Source organism: Salmo salar, chromosome 26 (genome assembly GCF_965601325.2).
Source record: "Salmo salar chromosome 26, fSalSal1, whole genome shotgun sequence".
In the NCBI taxonomy this organism is placed as follows: Eukaryota; Metazoa; Chordata; class Actinopteri; order Salmoniformes; family Salmonidae; genus Salmo; species Salmo salar.
Genome location: NC_138316.1, coordinates 50070503 through 50090372, shown reverse-complemented (window position 1 = coordinate 50090372; position 19870 = coordinate 50070503). Strand labels below are relative to the sequence as shown.

The following is a 19870-nucleotide window of genomic DNA, read 5'->3' as shown; positions in this document are numbered from 1 at the left end:
GGACGGTAGATCTCCAGGAAGAGGGTTGGACTGAAAACCCACAGGACGGTAGATCTCCAGGAAGAGGTTTGGACTGAAAACCTACAGGACAGTAGATCTCCAGGAAGAGGGTTGGACTGAAAACCTACAGGACAGTAGATCTCCAAGAAGAGGGTTGGACTGAAAACCTACAGGACAGTAGATCTCCAGGAAGAGGGTTGGACTGAAAACCTACAGGACAGTAGATCTCCAGGAAGAGGTTTGGACTGAAAACCTACAGGACGGTAGATCTCCAGGAAGAGGGTTGGACTAAAAACCTACAGGACAGTAGATCTCCAGGAAGAGGGTTGGACTGAAAACCTACAGGACAGTAGATCTCCAGGAAGAGGGTTGGACTGAAAACCTACAGGACAGTAGATCTCCAGGAAGAGGGTTGGACTGAAAACCTACAGGACGGTAGATCTCCAGGAAGAGGGTTGGACTGAAAACCCACAGGACGGTAGATCTCCAGGAAGAGGGTTGGACTGAAAACCTACAGGACAGTAGATCTCCAGGAAGAGGGTTGGACTGAAAACCTACAGGACGGTAGATCTCCAGGAAGAGGGTTGGACTGAAAACCTACAGGACAGTAGATCTCCAGGAAGAGGGTTGGACTGAAAACCTACAGGACAGTAGATCTCCAGGAAGAGGGTTGGGCAGCTCTGCCCAGGAAGAGGGTCGGACTGAAAACCTACAGGACGGTAGATCTCCAGGAAGAGGGTTGGACTGAAAACCTACAGGACAGTAGATCTCCAGGAAGAGGGTTGGACTGAAAACCTACAGGACAGTAGATCTCCAGGAAGAGGGTTGGACTGAAAACCTACAGGACGGTAGATCTCCAGGAAGAGGGTTGGGCTGAAAACCTACAGGACGGTAGATCTCCAGGAAGAGGGTTGGACTGAAAACCTACAGGACGGTAGAGCTCCAGGAAGAGGGTTGGGCTATCCTGGTCTAAAGTAACATTGACTGTTAGGTCATTACAGTTCTGCCCACTAGATGGCCTCATTCCACACTTCTTGCAGTAAATGTACAGCACATTGTGGACACCACTGGTGGGTCTTATTACTAGGAAATGCCTGGCAATCTAACTAACAATAATCCTGGAGAGAAAAAACTAAAGAACTAAAGATGGACCTGCTCTACAAGACCAGGAGAAACCCTTGAGAACGTACTTCAATCGTCAAGACAACAATGGCCAGAGCTCCTGCCATGTAGATATACGTCTCAAAATAGTCCACCACCGCTGAGTAACAACCCTGGAGAGAGAGAGAGAGAGAGAGAGAGAGAGAGAGAGAGAGAGAGAGAGAGAGAGAGAGAGAGAGAGAGAGACAGAGACAGACAGACAGAGAGGGAGACAGAGAGGGAGACAGACAGACAGAGAGAGAGGGAGGGAGACAGAGAGAAACATGGGCATTAGAGAAACAGTATATAGAACGGTATACATTAAAGAGTACTGTAATATTGAGGAGCTGGCCAAAGCATGCAAGACTTGGTTCCAAGACAACTGTAATATAGTGAATAGCAGGTCCTGCTGGCGTCACATTTCATGTTAACCACATTGGAAAACTAACACTTCTGAGTCATTGTGAACATAACAAACAGAAATCCCACAGACACACACACACACACACACACACACACACACACACACACACACACACACACACACACACACACACACACACACACACACACACACACACACACACACACACAGGTTTCTTGTTACCTTGTTGTAGCGGAGCTCCATGCTTCCCTTCTGACACTCGTCCCTGCTGAGGTCATCCACCGCATCGCCAGGGTGACCGTTGCCCTGGCAACACATCCCAGGAACCATCTTGTCTGGGCTGAGGAGCCTGAACAGGCTTTCCTCAAAGTCCTCCGGGCTGTTCACCCCACAGCAGTCAAACTATACAGACAGAGACATGGTAGATCAGTACTGTTCTATACAGACAGACAGAGACATGGTAGATCAGTACTGTTCTATACAGACAGAGAGACATGGTAGATCAGTACTGTTCTATACAGACAGACAGAGACATGGTAGATCAGTACTGTTCTATACAGACAGAAAGACATGGTAGATCAGTACTGTTCTATACAGACAGACAGAGACATGGTAGATCAGTACTGTTCTATACAGACAGAGACATGGTAGATCAGTACTGTTCTATACAGACAGAGAGACATGGTAGATCAGTACTGTTCTATACAGACAGAGACATGGTAGATCAGTACTGTTCTATACAGACAGAGACATGGTAGATCAGTACTGTTCTATACAGACAGAGACATGGTAGATCAGTACTGTTCTATAGAGACAGAGACATGGTAGATCAGTACTGTTCTATAAAGACAGACAGAGATGGTAGATCAGTACTGTTCTATACAGACAGAGAGACATGGTAGATCAGTACTGTTCTATACAGACAGACAGAGACATGGTAGATCAGTACTGTTCTATACAGACAGAGACACGGTAGATCAGTACTGTTCTATACAGACAGACAGAGACATGGTAGATCAGTACTGTTCTATACAGACAGACAGAGACATGGTAGATCAGTACTGTTCTATACAGACAGAGACATGGTAGATCAGTACTGTTCTATACAGACAGAGAGACATGGTAGATCAGTACTGTTCTATACAGACAGACAGAGACATGGTAGATCAGTACTGTTCTATACAGACAGAGAGACATGGTAGATCAGTACTGTATAGTGATGTTCTATACAGACAGACAGAGACATGGTAGATCAGTACTGTATAGTGATGTTCTATACAGACAGACAGAGACATGGTAGATCAGTACTGTATAGTGATGTTCTATACAGACAGACAGAGACATGGTAGATCAGTACTGTTCTATACAGACAGAGACATAGTAGATCAGTACTGTTCTATACAGACAGACAGAGACATGGTAGATCAGTACTGTTCTATACAGACAGAGACATGGTAGATCAGTACTGTTCTATACAGACAGACAGAGACATGGTAGATCAGTACTGTTCTATACAGACAGAGAGACATGGTAGATCAGTACTGTATAGTGATGTTCTATACAGACAGACAGAGACATGGTAGATCAGTACTGTTCTATACAGACAGAGAGACATGGTAGATCAGTACTGTATAGTGATGTTCTATACAGACAGACAGAGACATGGTAGATCAGTACTGTTCTATACAGACAGAGACATGGTAGATCAGTACTGTTCTATACAGACAGACAGAGAGACATGGTAGATCAGTACTGTATAGTGATGTTCTATACAGACAGAGACATGGTAGATCAGTACTGTATAGTGATGTTCTATACAGACAGAGAGACATGGTAGATCAGTACTGTATAGTGATGTTCTATACAGACAGACAGAGAGACATGGTAGATCAGTACTGTATAGTGATGTTCTATACAGACAGAGAGACATGGTAGATCAGTACTGTATAGTGATGTTCTATACAGACAGAGAGACATGGTAGATTAGCACTGTATAGTGATGTTCTATACAGACAGACAGAGACATGGTATATCAGTACTGTATAGTGATGTTCTATACAGACAGAGAGACATGGTAGATTAGCACTGTATAGTGATGTTCTATACAGACAGAGAGACATGGTAGATCAGTACTGTATAGTGATGTTCTATACAGACAGACAGAGACATGGTAGATCAGTACTGTATAGTGATGTTCTATACAGACAGACAGAGACATGGTAGATCAGTACTGTATAGTGATGTTCTATACAGACAGACAGAGAGACATGGTAGATCAGTACTGTTCTATACAGACAGAGACATGGTAGATCAGTACTGTATAGTGATGTTCTATACAGACAGAGACATGGTAGATCAGTACTGTATAGTGATGTTCTATACAGACAGAGAGACATGGTAGATCAGTACTGTATAGTGATGTTCTATACAGACAGACAGAGAGACATGGTAGATCAGTACTGTATAGTGATGTTCTATACAGACAGAGAGACATGGTAGATTAGCACTGTATAGTGATGTTCTATACAGACAGACAGAGACATGGTATATCAGTACTGTATAGTGATGTTCTATACAGACAGAGAGACATGGTAGATCAGTACTGTATAGTGATGTTCTATACAGACAGAGAGACATGGTAGATCAGTACTGTATAGTGATGTTCTATACAGACAGACAGAGACATGGTAGATCAGTACTGTATAGTGATGTTCTATACAGACAGACAGAGACATGGTAGATCAGTACTGTATAGTGATGTTCTATACAGACAGACAGAGAGACATGGTAGATCAGTACTGTTCTATACAGACAGAGACATGGTAGATCAGTACTGTATAGTGATGTTCTATACAGACAGAGAGACATGGTAGATCAGTACTGTATAGTGATGTTCTATACAGACAGAGAGACATGGTAGATCAGTACTGTATAGTGATGTTCTATACAGACAGAGAGACATGGTAGATCAGTACTGTTCTATACAGACAGAGAGACATGGTAGATCAGTACTGTATAGTGATGTTCTATACAGACAGAGAGACATGGTAGATCAGTACTGTTCTATACAGACAGAGAGACATGGTAGATCAGTACTGTATAGTGATGTTCTATACAGACAGAGAGAGGCTGATAGTAATAACGGACAGAGTGGACTGTCTCTGGAGCCGTGGACCCTGACAGGAGTCTTACGGTGGTCATGAGGGCGTTCCAGGTGGAGGTGAAGACGTCGGTGTTGTTGTGTCCCTGGTAGTGTCTCTTCAGATCTCTGGTAAACTTCTCTCTGGTGAGCTGCACGATAAAGAAACGTGCCTTTAGGATTCTACCGAATACTTCAGATGTCCTTTTAAAACCACGGCAACCTCTTAATTGTCTTGATACCTTTGGCCCGAATCTAATTGAGAATCGTTACCAGGTGCTTTACGGTGAGTTTGTTTGCTTGGACAAGCCCATTACTGTAGCAATGCCACGATACTGTTTCCCTGTTCTAGTTGATTCCTCGAAGCACTTTCAGTAAAGATTCTCCCATGGCAGGTTTGTTTGACAACCCCATAACAGGCGTCCCTCATGGTCATATCTGGGACTGATGTCTGATAGGGTAGGTCCACCCTGTCCTAATATGGGACGTAACGTCCTAATAAAGTTACCTGATTCCAATCAGAGACAGAAACAGGGAAGCACTCACATGCTCCCGGAATATGAAGGCCAAGATGGCTGCTGCTAACTCTGCCAGGAAGATGACCAGGATGAGCATGAAGAACTGAGGAGAGGGAGAGAGAAGAGGGACAATCAGAACATTGACTTCATTCACTAAACACATTAGATTTTTAAAATAAAATAATGGATGCTAACATATGGAACCTCATGAATAAAACTCAATATACAGACAGAGAGATCGAATCCCCGAGCTGACAAGGTACAAATCTGTCTTTCTTCCCCTGAACAAGGCAATTAACCCACTGTTCCTTGGCCGTCATTGAAAAGAAGAATTTGTTCTTAACTGACTTGCCTAGCTAAATAAAGGTAAAATAAATAATAAATAAAATATAAGTCAAAGGTCTCTTCTGTTTCAGTGACCAATAATTAACACATCATCATTTAGTCCACTAGGTGGCACTATTCCTTATATCGTTGTACTACCTGAATAGCCCAGTGTTTTCCAGCACGGGGCTCCAAGTTACCACCTGAGCCATCTATATAGGCAACCATAATGATTAGTGTAGACGGGATGAAGGGTCAGAAGGGAAATAGCTGTCACCTGATTGGTTTTCACACAGCTTATCAGCGATATCCAATTACCTGCACTGCTTTATGTCATTTGACATGCTGACAAACCAACAGCGCTAACCAATCATAATGTAGAGTAGTTCACTTACAAAGAGCAGCAGCCCAGGAATGTTTATAGCACTATTATAACACTCTGAACTTACAAAGAGCATCAGCCCAGGAATGTTTATAGCACTATTATAACACTCTGGAAGAGCAGCAGCCCAGGAATGTTTATAGCACCATTATAACACTCTGAACTTACAAAGAGCATCAGCCCAGGAATGTTTATAGCACTATTATAACACTCTGGAAGAGCAGCAGCCCAGGAATGTTTATAGCACCATTATAACACTCTGAACTTACAAAGAGCAGCAGCCCAGGAATGTTTATAGCACTATTATAACACTCTGAACTTACAAAGAGCAGCAGCCCAGGAATGTTTATAGCACTATTATAACACTCTGAACTTACAAAGAGCATCAGCCCAGGAATGTTTATAGCACTATTATAACACTCTGGAAGAGCAGCAGCCCAGGAATGTTTATAGCACCATTATAACACTCTGAACTTACAAAGAGCAGCAGCCCAGGAATGTTTATAGCACTATTATAACACTCTGAACTTACAAAGAGCAGCAGACACTTGTTCTCCCGGATGGCTCCGCAGCAGCCCAGGAAGCCGAGGAGGAAGAGCATTGCCCCCATGGCCAGGATGATGTAGACCCCAGTGAAGAGCAGAGGGTTGGCTGCTACGATCTCCCTGAAGCCCATAGGGTCCACCAGTACCCACACACCCACACCAAGCAGGAAGGAGCCTCCTAACTGGACCACACACACAGAGAGAGAGGGAGCCAATCAGAATAGGAGAGACACACAGGCAGCCAATCAGAACAGAGTACAGCCAGGAAGTAGGAAGTATAGTAGGAAGTAGATGTCTAATTTAACTGGGAGAGGCTATACCGACATATCCTGTGCCCAAGTTGATGATGCTTGTCACTCAAGCATAATCGGGTGGATGGATTATCTTGGCAAAGGAGAAATGCTCAGTAACAGGGATGTAAACAAATTTGTGCACAAAATTGGAGAGAAATAAGCTTTTTGTGCGTATGGAACATTTCTGGGATTTTTTTATTTTAGCTGATGAAACATGGGACCAACACTTTACATGTTGCGTTTCTATTCTTGTTCAGTGCAGCATCAGACAGCAGGACATCAGACAGCAGAACATCAGACAGCAGAACATCAGACAGCAGAACATCAGACAGCAGAACATCAGACAGCAGAACATCAGACAGCAGAACATCAGACAGCAGGACATCAGACAGCAGAACATCAGAACATCAGACAGCAGGACATCAGACAGCAGAACATCAGACAGCAGAACATCAGACAGCAGGACATCAGACAGCAGACAGCAGACATCAGGACATCAGAACATCAGACAGCAGGACATGAGACAGCAGAACATCAGACAGCAGGACATCAGACAGCAGGACATCAGACAGCAGAACATCAGACAGCAGGACATCAGGACATCAGACAGCAGGACATCAGACAGCAGGACATCAGACAGCAGGACATCAGACAGCAGACAGCAGAACATCAGACAGCAGAACATCAGACAGCAGAACATCAGACAGCAGAACATCAGGACATCAGACAGCAGGACATCAGACAGCAGAACATCAGACAGCAGGACATCAGACAGCAGGACATCAGACAGCAGAACATCAGACAGCAGGACATCAGACAGCAGGACATCAGGACATCAGACAGCAGAACATCAGACAGCAGGACATCAGGACATCAGACAGCAGGACATCAGACAGCAGGACATCAGACAGCAGGACATCAGGACATCAGACAGCAGAACATCAGACAGCAGAACATCAGACAGCAGGACATCAGGACATCAGACAGCAGGACATCAGACAGCAGGACATCAGACAGCAGGACATCAGACAGCAGAACATCAGGACATCAGACAGCAGGACATCAGACAGCAGGACATCAGACAGCAGGACATCAGACAGCAGGACATCAGGACATCAGACAGCAGAACATCAGACAGCAGGACATCAGACAGCAGGACATCAGACAGCAGGACATCAGACAGCAGGACATCAGACAGCAGAACATCAGACAGCAGGACATCAGACAGCAGAACATCAGACAGCAGAACATCAGACAGCAGAACATCAGACAGCAGGACATCAGACAGCAGAACATCAGACAGCAGACAGCAGAACATCAGACAGCAGAACATCAGACAGCAGGACATCAGACAGCAGAACATCAGACAGCAGAACATCAGACAGCAGGACATCAGACAGCAGAACATCAGACAGCAGAACATCAGGACATCAGACAGCAGGACATCAGACAGCAGAACATCAGACAGCAGGACATCAGACAGCAGAACATCAGACAGCAGAACATCAGACAGCAGGACATCAGACAGCAGAACATCAGACAGCAGAACATCAGACAGCAGGACATCAGACAGCAGAACATCAGACAGCAGGACATCAGACAGCAGAACATCAGACAGCAGGACATCAGACAGCAGAACATCAGACAGCAGGACATCAGACATCAGACAGCAGAACATCAGACATCAGACAGCAGGACATCAGACAGCAGGACATCAGACAGCAGGACATCAGACAGCAGAACATCAGACATCAGACAGCAGAACATCAGACAGCAGGACATCAGACATCAGACAGCAGGACATCAGACAGCAGGACATCAGACATCAGACAGCAGGACATCAGACAGCAGGACATCAGACAGCAGGACATCAGACAGCAGGACATCAGACAGCAGAACATCAGACAGCAGAACATCAGACAGCAGGACATCAGACAGCAGGACATCAGACAGCAGAACATCAGACATCAGACAGCAGGACATCAGACAGCAGGACATCAGACATCAGACAGCAGGACATCAGACAGCAGGACATCAGACAGCAGGACATCAGACAGCAGGACATCAGACAGCAGAACATCAGACAGCAGAACATCAGAACATCAGACAGCAGAACATCAGACAGCAGAACATCAGACAGCAGAACATCAGACAGCAGGACATCAGACAGCAGGACATCAGACATCAGGACATCAGACAGCAGAACATCAGACAGCAGAACATCAGAACATCAGACAGCAGAACATCAGACAGCAGGACATCAGACAGCAGGACATCAGACAGCAGAACATCAGACAGCAGAACATCAGAACATCAGACAGCAGAACATCAGACAGCAGGACATCAGACAGCAGGACATCAGACAGCAGAACATCAGGACATCAGACAGCAGAACATCAGACAGCAGAACATCAGACAGCAGGACATCAGACAGCAGAACATCAGACAGCAGAACATCAGACAGCAGAACATCAGGACATCAGACAGCAGGACATCAGACAGCAGGACATCAGACAGCAGGACATCAGACAGCAGAACATCAGGACATCAGACAGCAGAACATCAGACAGCAGAACATCAGACATCAGGACATCAGACAGCAGGACATCAGACAGCAGAACATCAGACAGCAGAACATCAGACAGCAGGACATCAGACAGCAGAACATCAGACAGCAGAACATCAGACAGCAGGACATCAGACAGCAGAACATCAGAACATCAGACAGCAGAACATCAGACAGCAGAACATCAGACAGCAGAACAGCAGACAGCAGAACATCAGAACATCAGACAGCAGGACATCAGACAGCAGGACATCAGACAGCAGGACATCAGACATCAGACAGCAGAACATCAGACATCAGGACATCAGACAGCAGGACATCAGACAGCAGGACATCAGACAGCAGGACAGCAGACAGCAGAACATCAGAACATCAGACAGCAGGACATCAGACAGCAGGACATCAGACAGCAGGACATCAGACAGCAGAACATCAGACAGCAGGACATCAGACAGCAGAACATCAGACAGCAGGACATCAGACAGCAGAACATCAGACAGCAGGACATCAGACAGCAGAACATCAGACAGCAGAACATCAGACAGCAGGACATCAGACAGCAGGACATCAGAACATCAGACAGCAGGACATCAGACAGCAGGACATCAGACAGCAGAACATCAGACAGCAGGACATCAGACAGCAGAACATCAGACAGCAGGACATCAGACAGCAGGACATCAGACAGCAGAACATCAGACAGCAGGACATCAGACAGCAGGACATCAGAACATCAGACAGCAGAACATCAGACAGCAGGACATCAGACAGCAGAACATCAGACAGCAGGACATCAGACAGCAGAACATCAGACAGCAGGACATCAGACAGCAGGACATCAGACAGCAGAACATCAGACAGCAGGACATCAGACAGCAGGACATCAGACAGCAGGATATCAGACAGCAGGACATCAGTCAGCAGAACATCAGGACACCAGACAGCAGAACATCAGACAGCAGAACATCAGACAGCAGAACATCAGAACATCAGACAGCAGGACATCAGTCAGCAGAACATCAGTCAGCAGAACATCAGACAGCAGGACATCAGAACATCAGACAGCAGGACATCAGACAGCAGGACATCAGACAGCAGAACATCAGACAGCAGAACATCAGTCAGCAGAACATCAGACAGCAGGACATCAGAACATCAGACAGCAGGACATCAGACAGCAGGACATCAGACAGCAGAACATCAGACAGCAGAACATCAGAACCTCAGACAGCAGGACATCAGACAGCAGAACATCAGACAGCAGGACATCAGACAGCAGGACATCAGACAGCAGGACATCAGACAGCAGAACATCAGGACACCAGACAGCAGAACATCAGACAGCAGAACATCAGTCAGCAGAACATCAGTCAGCAGAACATCAGGACATCAGACAGCAGAACATCAGACATCAGGACATCAGAACATCAGACAGCAGGACATCAGACAGCAGAACATCAGACAGCAGGACATCAGACAGCAGGACATCAGACAGCAGGACATCAGACAGCAGAACATCAGACAGCAGGACATCAGACAGCAGAACATCAGACAGCAGGACATCAGGACATCAGAACATCAGACAGCAGGACATCAGACAGCAGAACATCAGACAGCAGGACATCAGACAGCAGGACATCAGAACATCAGACAGCAGAACATCAGACAGCAGGACATCAGACAGCAGAACATCAGACAGCAGGACATCAGACAGCAGAACATCAAACAGCAGGACATCAGACAGCAGAACATCAGACAGCAGGACATCAGACAGCAGAACATCAGACAGCAGGACATCAGGACACCAGACAGTGGGAGTGTAAGCTAGCAGCATATACTCACAAAAAGGAGGAAGTTGAAGATGAACATGAGGTACTTGATGCAGCTGAGACAGTCCCCCTCCATGAATGTTCCCCGTGCTGAGGCCTCCCCGGACCCCTGCAGAAACACACACACACACACACACACACACACACACACACACACACACACACACACACACACACACACACACACACACACACACACACACACACACACACACACACACACAGAGAGAGAGAGGCCTGTTAATTACTGAAAAGCATAGAGCGCTGTACAACATAAAAAAAACGAAGGTTATGCCATAGCGTGACTCCAGGATGGTTGAGCTGCAGTTCACCTACGGGTTTTTGGGCTCTAGAGAAGTTAAATCATCCTCTTAGAGACTGAGGTGAGAAGAGACGTCCTCTCCTCTCTTCCACAACAAGGAGATACAAGGATAGACAAGAGAGAGTAAAAGCTAAGCGCAGAGAGATGTCAGTCCCCAAGAGATTATGAGAACCTGTCACAGCCATGCTGTCCCTGAGTGACTCGTCACTGCCAGGCTGTCCCTGAGTGACTCGTCACTGCCAGGCTGTCCCTGAGTGACTCGTCACTGCCATGCTGTCCCTGAGTGACTCGTCACTGCCAGGCTGTCCCTGAGTGACTCGTCACTGCCAGGCTGTCCCTGAGTGACTCGTCACTGCCAGGCTGTCCCTGAGTGACTGGTGAGTGCCAGGCTGTCCCTGAGTGACTGGTGAGTGACTCTGTGTCATGTGGGGATGTGTGGGAGGATGTGTTATACTTCATGCAGCCGGCCATCAGAATCAGAGCTCCTGGTGTGATGAGGAGCAACGGTCTTTTCCAGCTATGATGGTGTTTGCCACCTGCTGCCACCTGCCACAGCTGACTCACTTCACATGCTGCAGGAACCAAGCAGTGACACTGTTCAGACAACACAAACCAGTCTGTCTGTTCTTTAGTTCAGTCAATTGGTTGGTCTGGGGGGGAAAGTCTGCAAGCGCCAATCAAAAACAGCACGGCACAAGAAGTGCGTCTCCGCGACCAGATTTGAAAAACACATTTCTCTAAATGTAAAACATTCACCAGCAACTACTGATATGAGGTTTTATGTGGTTTGTTTCATCACTTAGATAGGCAGTGTGCTGTCTGTCTGATCTCATCACTTAGATAGGCAGTGTGCTGTCTGTCTGATCTCATCACTTAGATAGGCAGTGCACAGTTTATCTGATGTCATTTAGATAGGCAGTGTGCTGTCTATCTGACCTTAGATAGGCAGTGTGCTGTCTGTCTGACCTTAGATAGGCAGTGTGCTGTCTATCTGACCTTAGATAGGCAGTGTGCTGTCTGTCTGACCTTAGATAGGCAGTGTGCTGTCTGTCTGACCTTAGATAGGCAGTGTGCTGTCTGTCTGACCTTATATAGGCAGTGTGCTGTCTGTCTGACCTTAGATAGGCAGTGTGCTGTCTGTCTGACCTTAGATAGGCAGTGTGCTGTCTGTCTGACCTTAGATAGGCAGTGTGCTGTCTGTCTGACCTTAGATAGGCAGTGTGCTGTCTGTCTGATCTCTCCATACACCACAGACACAGCTAACCTCCCTGTTCACACCAGCAATAAATGAAACACGATTCTCCCTGGGTACATCCCAAATGGCAGCTTTTTCCCTATATAGTGCACTATGAGCCCTATGGGGTACTACATAGGGAATAGGGTGCTATTTGAGACATACACCCTATTGTTAGTCCCTCAGTGGGCACTCAGCTGAGTAAATGTGTATTTACTGCCCATCTGAACACTATCTGACCTGTGTTGCTGGTCTTAGTCTATTTAACTAAATGGTGTGTGTGTGTGTGTGTGTGTGTGTGTGTGTGTGTGTGTGTGTGTGTGTGTGTGTGTGTGTGTGTGTGTGTGTGTGTGTGTGTGTGTGTGTGTGTGTGTGTGTATGTGTGTGTGTGTGTGTGTGTGTGTGTATATATGTGTGTGTGTGTAGGTGTAGGTGTGTGTGTGTGTGTGTGTGTGTGTGTGTGTGTGTGTGTGTGTGTGTGTGTGTGTGTGTGTGTGTGTGTGGGTGTATGTGTGCGTGTGTGTGTGTGTGTGTGTGTGTGGTGGAGCCCCCTTCTGCTATGACTGGCCGGGGCAGTGTAGAGTAGAGCACTCTGGGTAATTGATGTCCTTTAAAGGGGGTTTTGGGTAATGAAGTGAAGCCTTTTTTTCATAAGTGTAAGGGGAATTTGGGTTTATAGACACACACACACACAGGGAGAGAGAAACACGCACACACATATCAACACACGGAGAAACACACATTGCACAGAACTCCAGTGTCCCACTCTGCAGCTGTGGTTCCTGTATAAAATAGGACTAGGGGCAGCTGGACGATTTCACACTGCCAAATAGAAGATGGCCAGAAATAATTCCCTTCACTATCTCCCCCTCTCTCTCTCCCCTCTCTCCTCTACTCTCCTCCCCTCTCTCTACTCCTTTCCTTCTGTCCTCTCTGTCCTCCTCCTCTCTCCTCAGAGCGCAGCAGTTCCAGTATAATTCAATAATCCTGCAGCCCACTGTTCCCTAAAGCAGTTTACAGTTGCACAATACTGGCCATCCCTCAGGTGTAGAGCTCAATAGACCCATGTTATAGAGTGTGTGGTTTGTGTGTGTTTCTGTCACAAGCCCTGATAGATTCTGTTGTGCTCACCACTCCAGAGACTCCTTATTTTATTTGTAATTTTTTTACCTTTATTTAACAAGGCAAGTCAGTTAAGAACACATTCTTATTTTCAAAGGCAGCCTAGGAACAGTGGGTTAACTGCCTTGTTCAGGGGCAGAACAACAGATTTTCACCTTGTCAGCTCAGGGATTTGATCTTGCAACCTTGCGGTTACTAGTCCAATGCTCTAATCACTAGGCTACTTGCCTCCTCTAACCACTAGGCTACCTGCTGGTTACTGGCCCAGCGCTCTAACCACTAGGCTACCTGCTGGTTACTGGCCCCAATGCTCTAACCACTAGGCTACCTGCTGGTTACTGGCCCAACGCTCTAACCACTAGGTTACCTGCTGGTTACTGTCCCAACGCTCTAACCACTAGACTAACTGCTGGTTACTGGCCCAACGCTCTAACCACTAGACTACCTGCCACCCCAATGGCTCTTTCCAACCTCCACACACACAGTGTTTTCACTAATAACTTCTCCGTTCTGAACGGTCTGTTTAGGTCTCTCTGAGTGAGTAGGTGTCTGTACTGTTTCATCATCCTGAGGCTGTTCTTCATACTGTAAGTACAGGCCACAATCACTGACACAAAACCTCTTCAGGGTCTATCTTCTGCTCAGAAACTAACTGAAACACACCAAACCTCTTCAGGGTCTATCTTCTGCTCAGAAACTAACTGAAACACACCAAACCTCTTCAGTCTATCTTCTGCTCAGAAACTAACTGAAACACACCAAACCTCTTCAGAGTCTATCTTCTGCTCAGAAACTAACTGAAACACACACCAAACCTCTTCAGAGTCTATCTTCTGCTCAGAAACTAACTGAAACACACCAAACCTCTTCAGTCTATCTTCTGCTCAGAAACTAACTGAAACACACCAAACCTCTTCAGGGTCTATCTTCTGCTCAGAAACTAACTGAAACACACCAAACCTCTTCAGAGTCCATCTTCTGCTCAGAAACTAACTGAAACACACCAAACCTCTTCAGAGTCTATCTTCTGCTCAGAAACTAACTGAAACACACACCAAACCTCTTCAGAGTCTATCTTCTGCTCAGAAACTAACTGAAACAGACACCTCTCCAGCTGTAACATTCATAACAGAGGGCCTAGACATCATACTGCATGTAGAGTCCTGCAGTGTCAGCAGTAAGCCACTAGACATCATACTGCATGTAGAGTCCTGCAGTGTCAGCAGTAAGCCACTAGACATCATACTGCATGTAGAGTCCTGCAGTGTCAGCAGTAAGCCACTAGACATCATACTGCATGTAGAGTCCTGCAGTGTCAGCAGTAAGCCACTTCTACAGAAGAACTAGTTTTTCCTAGCCACCGTGCTTCTTTCACATGCTTTGCTTGCTGTTTGGGGTTTTAGGCTGGGTTTCTGTACAGCACTTTGAGATATCAGCTGATGTACGAAGGGCTATATAAATAAATTTGATTTGATTTAGTATGAGCCTCTATGGTCTTTCTACAGTCCTGTGTTCTGTGAGGCTGGGGATGAGTCTCAAATGGCACCCCATTCCCTGTTTAGCGCACTACTTTAGACCAGCGCGCTATTCCCTATATAGTGGTACTACTATAGACCAGAGCCCTATTCCCTATATAGTGGTACTACTATAGACCAGAGCCCTATTCCCTATATAGTGGTACTACTATAGACCAGAGCCCTATTCCCTATATAGTGGTACTACTATAGACCAGGGCCCTATTCCCTATATAGTGGTACTACTATAGACCAGAGCCCTATTCCCTATATGGTGCACTACTACTTCCACGATCTTTAGTCTGATGAAAGGATCCTCTCTCTCTCAGTCCTTGAGAGCAGTATGATAATAACAAGACGGTTAACCAATCGTCTGTGTCCTACGCCAGACTAGGAGAAGAATGCAACGGAAATACTGGAAATCCTCAAGAGTTTATTTGGGTTATAGTTTATGGTGTAGTTTATATAGTGTCATGCGTGGCATATTTTTGGCCACCGACTGATATGATCCAGAGGTTTTTTACGTTCCCTCAAGTTAACGGTGTACTGTTCACTGCCTACATAGCTCCTCAGCTAACTGTTTCAGCTCTGTTCTCTGATGAGATGGCTCCTCAGCTAACTGTTTCAGCTCTGCTCTCTGATGAGATGGCTCCACAGCTAACTGTTTCAGCTCTGCTCTCTGATGAGATGGCTCCTCAGCTAACTGTTTCAGCTCTGCTCTCTGATGAGATGGCTCCACAGCTAACTGTTTCAGCTCTGCTCTCTGATGAGATGGCTCCTCAGCTAACTGTTTCAGCTCTGTTCTCTGATGAGATGGCTCCACAGCTAACTGTTTCAGCTCTGCTCTCTGATGAGATGGCTCCACAGCTAACTGTTTCAGCTCTGTTCTCTGATGAGATGGCTCCACAGCTAACTGTTTCAGCTCTGTTCTCTGATGAGATGGCTCCTCAGCTAACTGTTTCAGCTCTGTTCTCTGATGACATGGCTCCTCAGCTAACTGTTTCAGCTCTGCTCTCTGATGAGATGGCTCCTCAGCTAACTGTTTCAGCTCTGCTCTCTGATGAGATGGCTCCACAGCTAACTGTTTCAGCTCTGCTCTCTGATGAGATGGCTCCACAGCTAACTGTTTCAGCTCTGCTCTCTGATGAGATGGCTCCACAGCTAACTGTTTCAGCTCTGTTCTCTGATGAGATGGCTCCTCAGCTAACTGTTTCAGCTCTGTTCTCTGATGAGATGGCTCCACAGCCAACTGTTTCAGCTCGGCTCTCTGATGAGATGGCTCCTCAGCTAACTGTTTCAGCTCTGTTCTCTGATGAGATGGCTCCACAGCTAACTGTTTCAGCTCTGTTCTCTGATGAGATGGCTCCTCAGCTAACTGTTTCAGCTCTGTTCTCTGATGAGATGGCTCCACAGCCAACTGTTTCAACTCTGCTCTCTGATGAGATGGCTCCACAGCTAACTGTTTCAGCTCTGCTCTCTGATGAGATGGCTCCACAGCTAACTGTTTCAACTCTGCTCTCTGATGAGATGGCTCCACAGCTAACTGTTTCAGCTCTGCTCTCTGATGAGATGGCTCCACAGCTAACTGTTTCAGCTCTGCTCTCTGATGAGATGGCTCCTCAGCTAACTGTTTCAGCTCTGTTCTCTGATGAGATGGCTCCACAGCTAACTGTTTCAGCTCTGCTCTCTGATGAGATGGCTCCACAGCTAACTGTTTCAGCTCTGCTCTCTGATGAGATGGCTCCACAGCTAACTGTTTCAGCTCTGCTCTCTGATGAGATGGCTCCACAGCCAACTGTTTCAGCTCTGCTCTCTGATGAGATGGCTCCACAGCTAACTGTTTCAGCTCTGCTCTCTGATGAGATGGCTCCACAGCCAACTGTTTCAGCTCTGCTCTCTGATGAGATGGCTCCACAGCTAACTGTTTCAGCTCTGCTCTCTGATGAGATGGCTCCACAGCTAACTGTTTCAGCTCTGCTCTCTGATGAGATGGCTGATGAGAGTGGTGCGTTGGATGGTGTCTCTCAGATAGGACAGGTTAGGGCAGGCCTTGAACATGGGGGCTAAAGATGAGACCAGGGGACAGGTTCAGACTAGATAGGACAGGTTAGGGCAGGTCTTGAACATGGGGGACTAAAGATAAAACCAGGGGACAGGTTCAGACTAGATAGGACAGGTTAGGGCAGGTATTGAACATGGGGGACTAAAGTAAGACCAAGGGACAGGTTCAGACTAGATAGGACAGGTTAGGGCAGGTCTTGAACATGGGGGACTAAAGATAAAACCAGGGGACAGGTTCAGACAACCAGGCCTGGGCACCTCCAGTCCTCGAGGGGCCTGATTGGTGTCACACTTTTGCCCCAGTCCCCAGCTAACACACCTGACTCCAATAATCACCTAATCATGATCTTCAGTTTCTAATGCAATCAGTTTAAATCAGCTGTGTTTGCTAGGGATGGGGGGGAAAGTGTGACACCAATCAGTTTAAATCAGCTGTGTTTGCTAGGGATGGAGGAAAAGTGCGACACCAATCAGTTTAAAGCAGCTGTGTTTGCTAGGGATGGGGGGGGGAAGTGAGAAACCAATCAGTTTAAATCAGCTGTGTTTGCTAGGGATGGAGGAAAAGTGTGACACCAATCTGTTTAAATCAGCTGTGTTTGCTAGGGATGGAGGAAAAGTGTGACACCAATCAGTTTAAATCAGCTGTGTTTGCTAGGGATGGGGGGGAAAGTGTGACACCAATCAGTTTAAATCAGCTGTGTTTGCTAGGGATGGGGGGGAAAGTGTGACACCAATCATGCCCCAGAGGACTGGAATTTCCCAGGTCTGGCACTAGACTGTTCACACTAGACAGGTGTGGATTTGTTCCCAGTCATATAAAGTCAGACCAGGATTCAATCCAAGGAGTGCTATAAATAAGTGCTCGTAAATAACCTTCTGTTACAGTATGCTGCTCTATAACGCACCTTGAATTGAATCCCTGCCTTAATCTGCTTGGTGTCTATCATCTGAAACCAATTTTTAGATCCACCCACGGACCTTGAATTTACATAGAAATCTCCAACTCCAAAGTACTACTACTAAATTAGAATATGAAATTAGGACTTGAATCCAAAGTAAAGTGATGAAGTAAACCACTAACTGTGCACTTTAAACTAATTTACTTAATAATCTAATGTAAACTACTAAAATTAATGTACACTACATTTCTTAATAATATACATAATTTACACTACTTTACTCATGTACACTACTTTACTTAATAAATACTTTACACAACTTTACTTAATAATATAATGTACACTACTTTACTTAATAATATAAATACTTTACACTACTTTACTTAATAATATAATGTACACTACTTTACTTAATAATGTGGATACTTTACACAATTTTACATAATTATATACCTACTTTACACGACTTTACTTAATAATAGATACACTTTACATTACTTTACTTAATAATATATATACTTTACATAATAATATATGTAATATACACTACTTTACTTAATCATATATCTACTTTAAACAACTTTTACTTAATAATCTATGTGTACCCCATAGTTGAAGCAGAAACATCAACATGTCACAAACAACTTAAGATCCATAGTGTGAAACATGCCATGGCTATGTCCCAAATGGCACTCTATTCATAGTGCACCCTATGGGCCCTGGCAGGAAAGAAGTAATGGCACCCTATTCATAGTGCAACCTATGGGCCCTGGCAGGAAAGAAGTAATGGCACCCTATTCATAGTGCAACCTATGGGCCCTGGCAGGAAAGAAGTAATGGCACCCTATTCATAGTGCACCCTATGGGCCCTGGCAGGAAAGAAGTAATGGCACCCTATTCATAGTGCACCCTATGGGCCCTGGTCAGAAGAAGTAATAAATACTGTCATTCCAGAACTGGATAGTTGTTAACCAGAGTCTGAAGGACTGTCATTCCAGAACTGGATAGTTGTTAACCAGAGTCTGAAGGACTGTCATTCCAGAACTGGATAGTTGTTAACCAGAGTCTGAAGGACTGTCATTCCAGAACTGGATAGTTGTTAACCAGAGTCTGAAGGACTGTCATTCCAGAACTGGATAGTTGTTAACCAGAGTCTGAAGGACTGTCATTCCAGAACTGGACAGTTGTTAACCAGAGTCTGAAGGACTGTCATTCCAGAACTGGATAGTTGTTAACCAGAGTCTGAAGGACTGTCATTCCAGAACTGGATAGTTGTTAACCAGAGTCTGAAGGACTGTCATTCCAGAACTGGATAGTTGTTAACCAGAGTCTGAAGGACTGTCATTCCAGAACTGGATAGTTGTTAACCAGAGTCTGAAGGACTGTCATTCCAGAACTGGATAGTTGTTAACCAGAGTCTGAAGGACTGTCATTCCAGAACTGGATAGTTGTTAACCAGAGTCTGAAGGACTGTCATTCCAGAACTGGACAGTTGTTAACCAGAGTCTGAAGGACTGTCATTCCAGAACTGGATAGTTGTTAACCAGAGTCTGAAGGACTGTCATTCCAGAACTGGACAGTTGTTAACCAGAGTCTG

At 45.7% G+C, this 19870-nt stretch overlaps 1 protein-coding gene across 2 annotated transcripts in view; it reads right to left on the bottom strand.

The window, feature by feature from the left end:
• The window catches only part of LOC106587993 (tetraspanin-18B), a 67897-nt gene that overhangs the window by 5886 nt on the left and 42141 nt on the right, over positions 1-19870 (bottom strand). For both annotated transcript variants that reach the window (XM_045708757.2, XM_045708758.2), the window contains exons 3-8: positions 11135-11230; positions 6421-6615; positions 5211-5285; positions 4718-4816; positions 1748-1927; positions 1191-1274 (exon numbers count right to left, since the gene is read on the bottom strand). In XM_045708757.2, coding sequence (XP_045564713.1) covers positions 1191-1274; positions 1748-1927; positions 4718-4816; positions 5211-5285; positions 6421-6615; positions 11135-11230 — 729 coding nt within the window. The remainder of the gene's footprint in view (positions 1-1190; positions 1275-1747; positions 1928-4717; positions 4817-5210; positions 5286-6420; positions 6616-11134; positions 11231-19870) is intronic.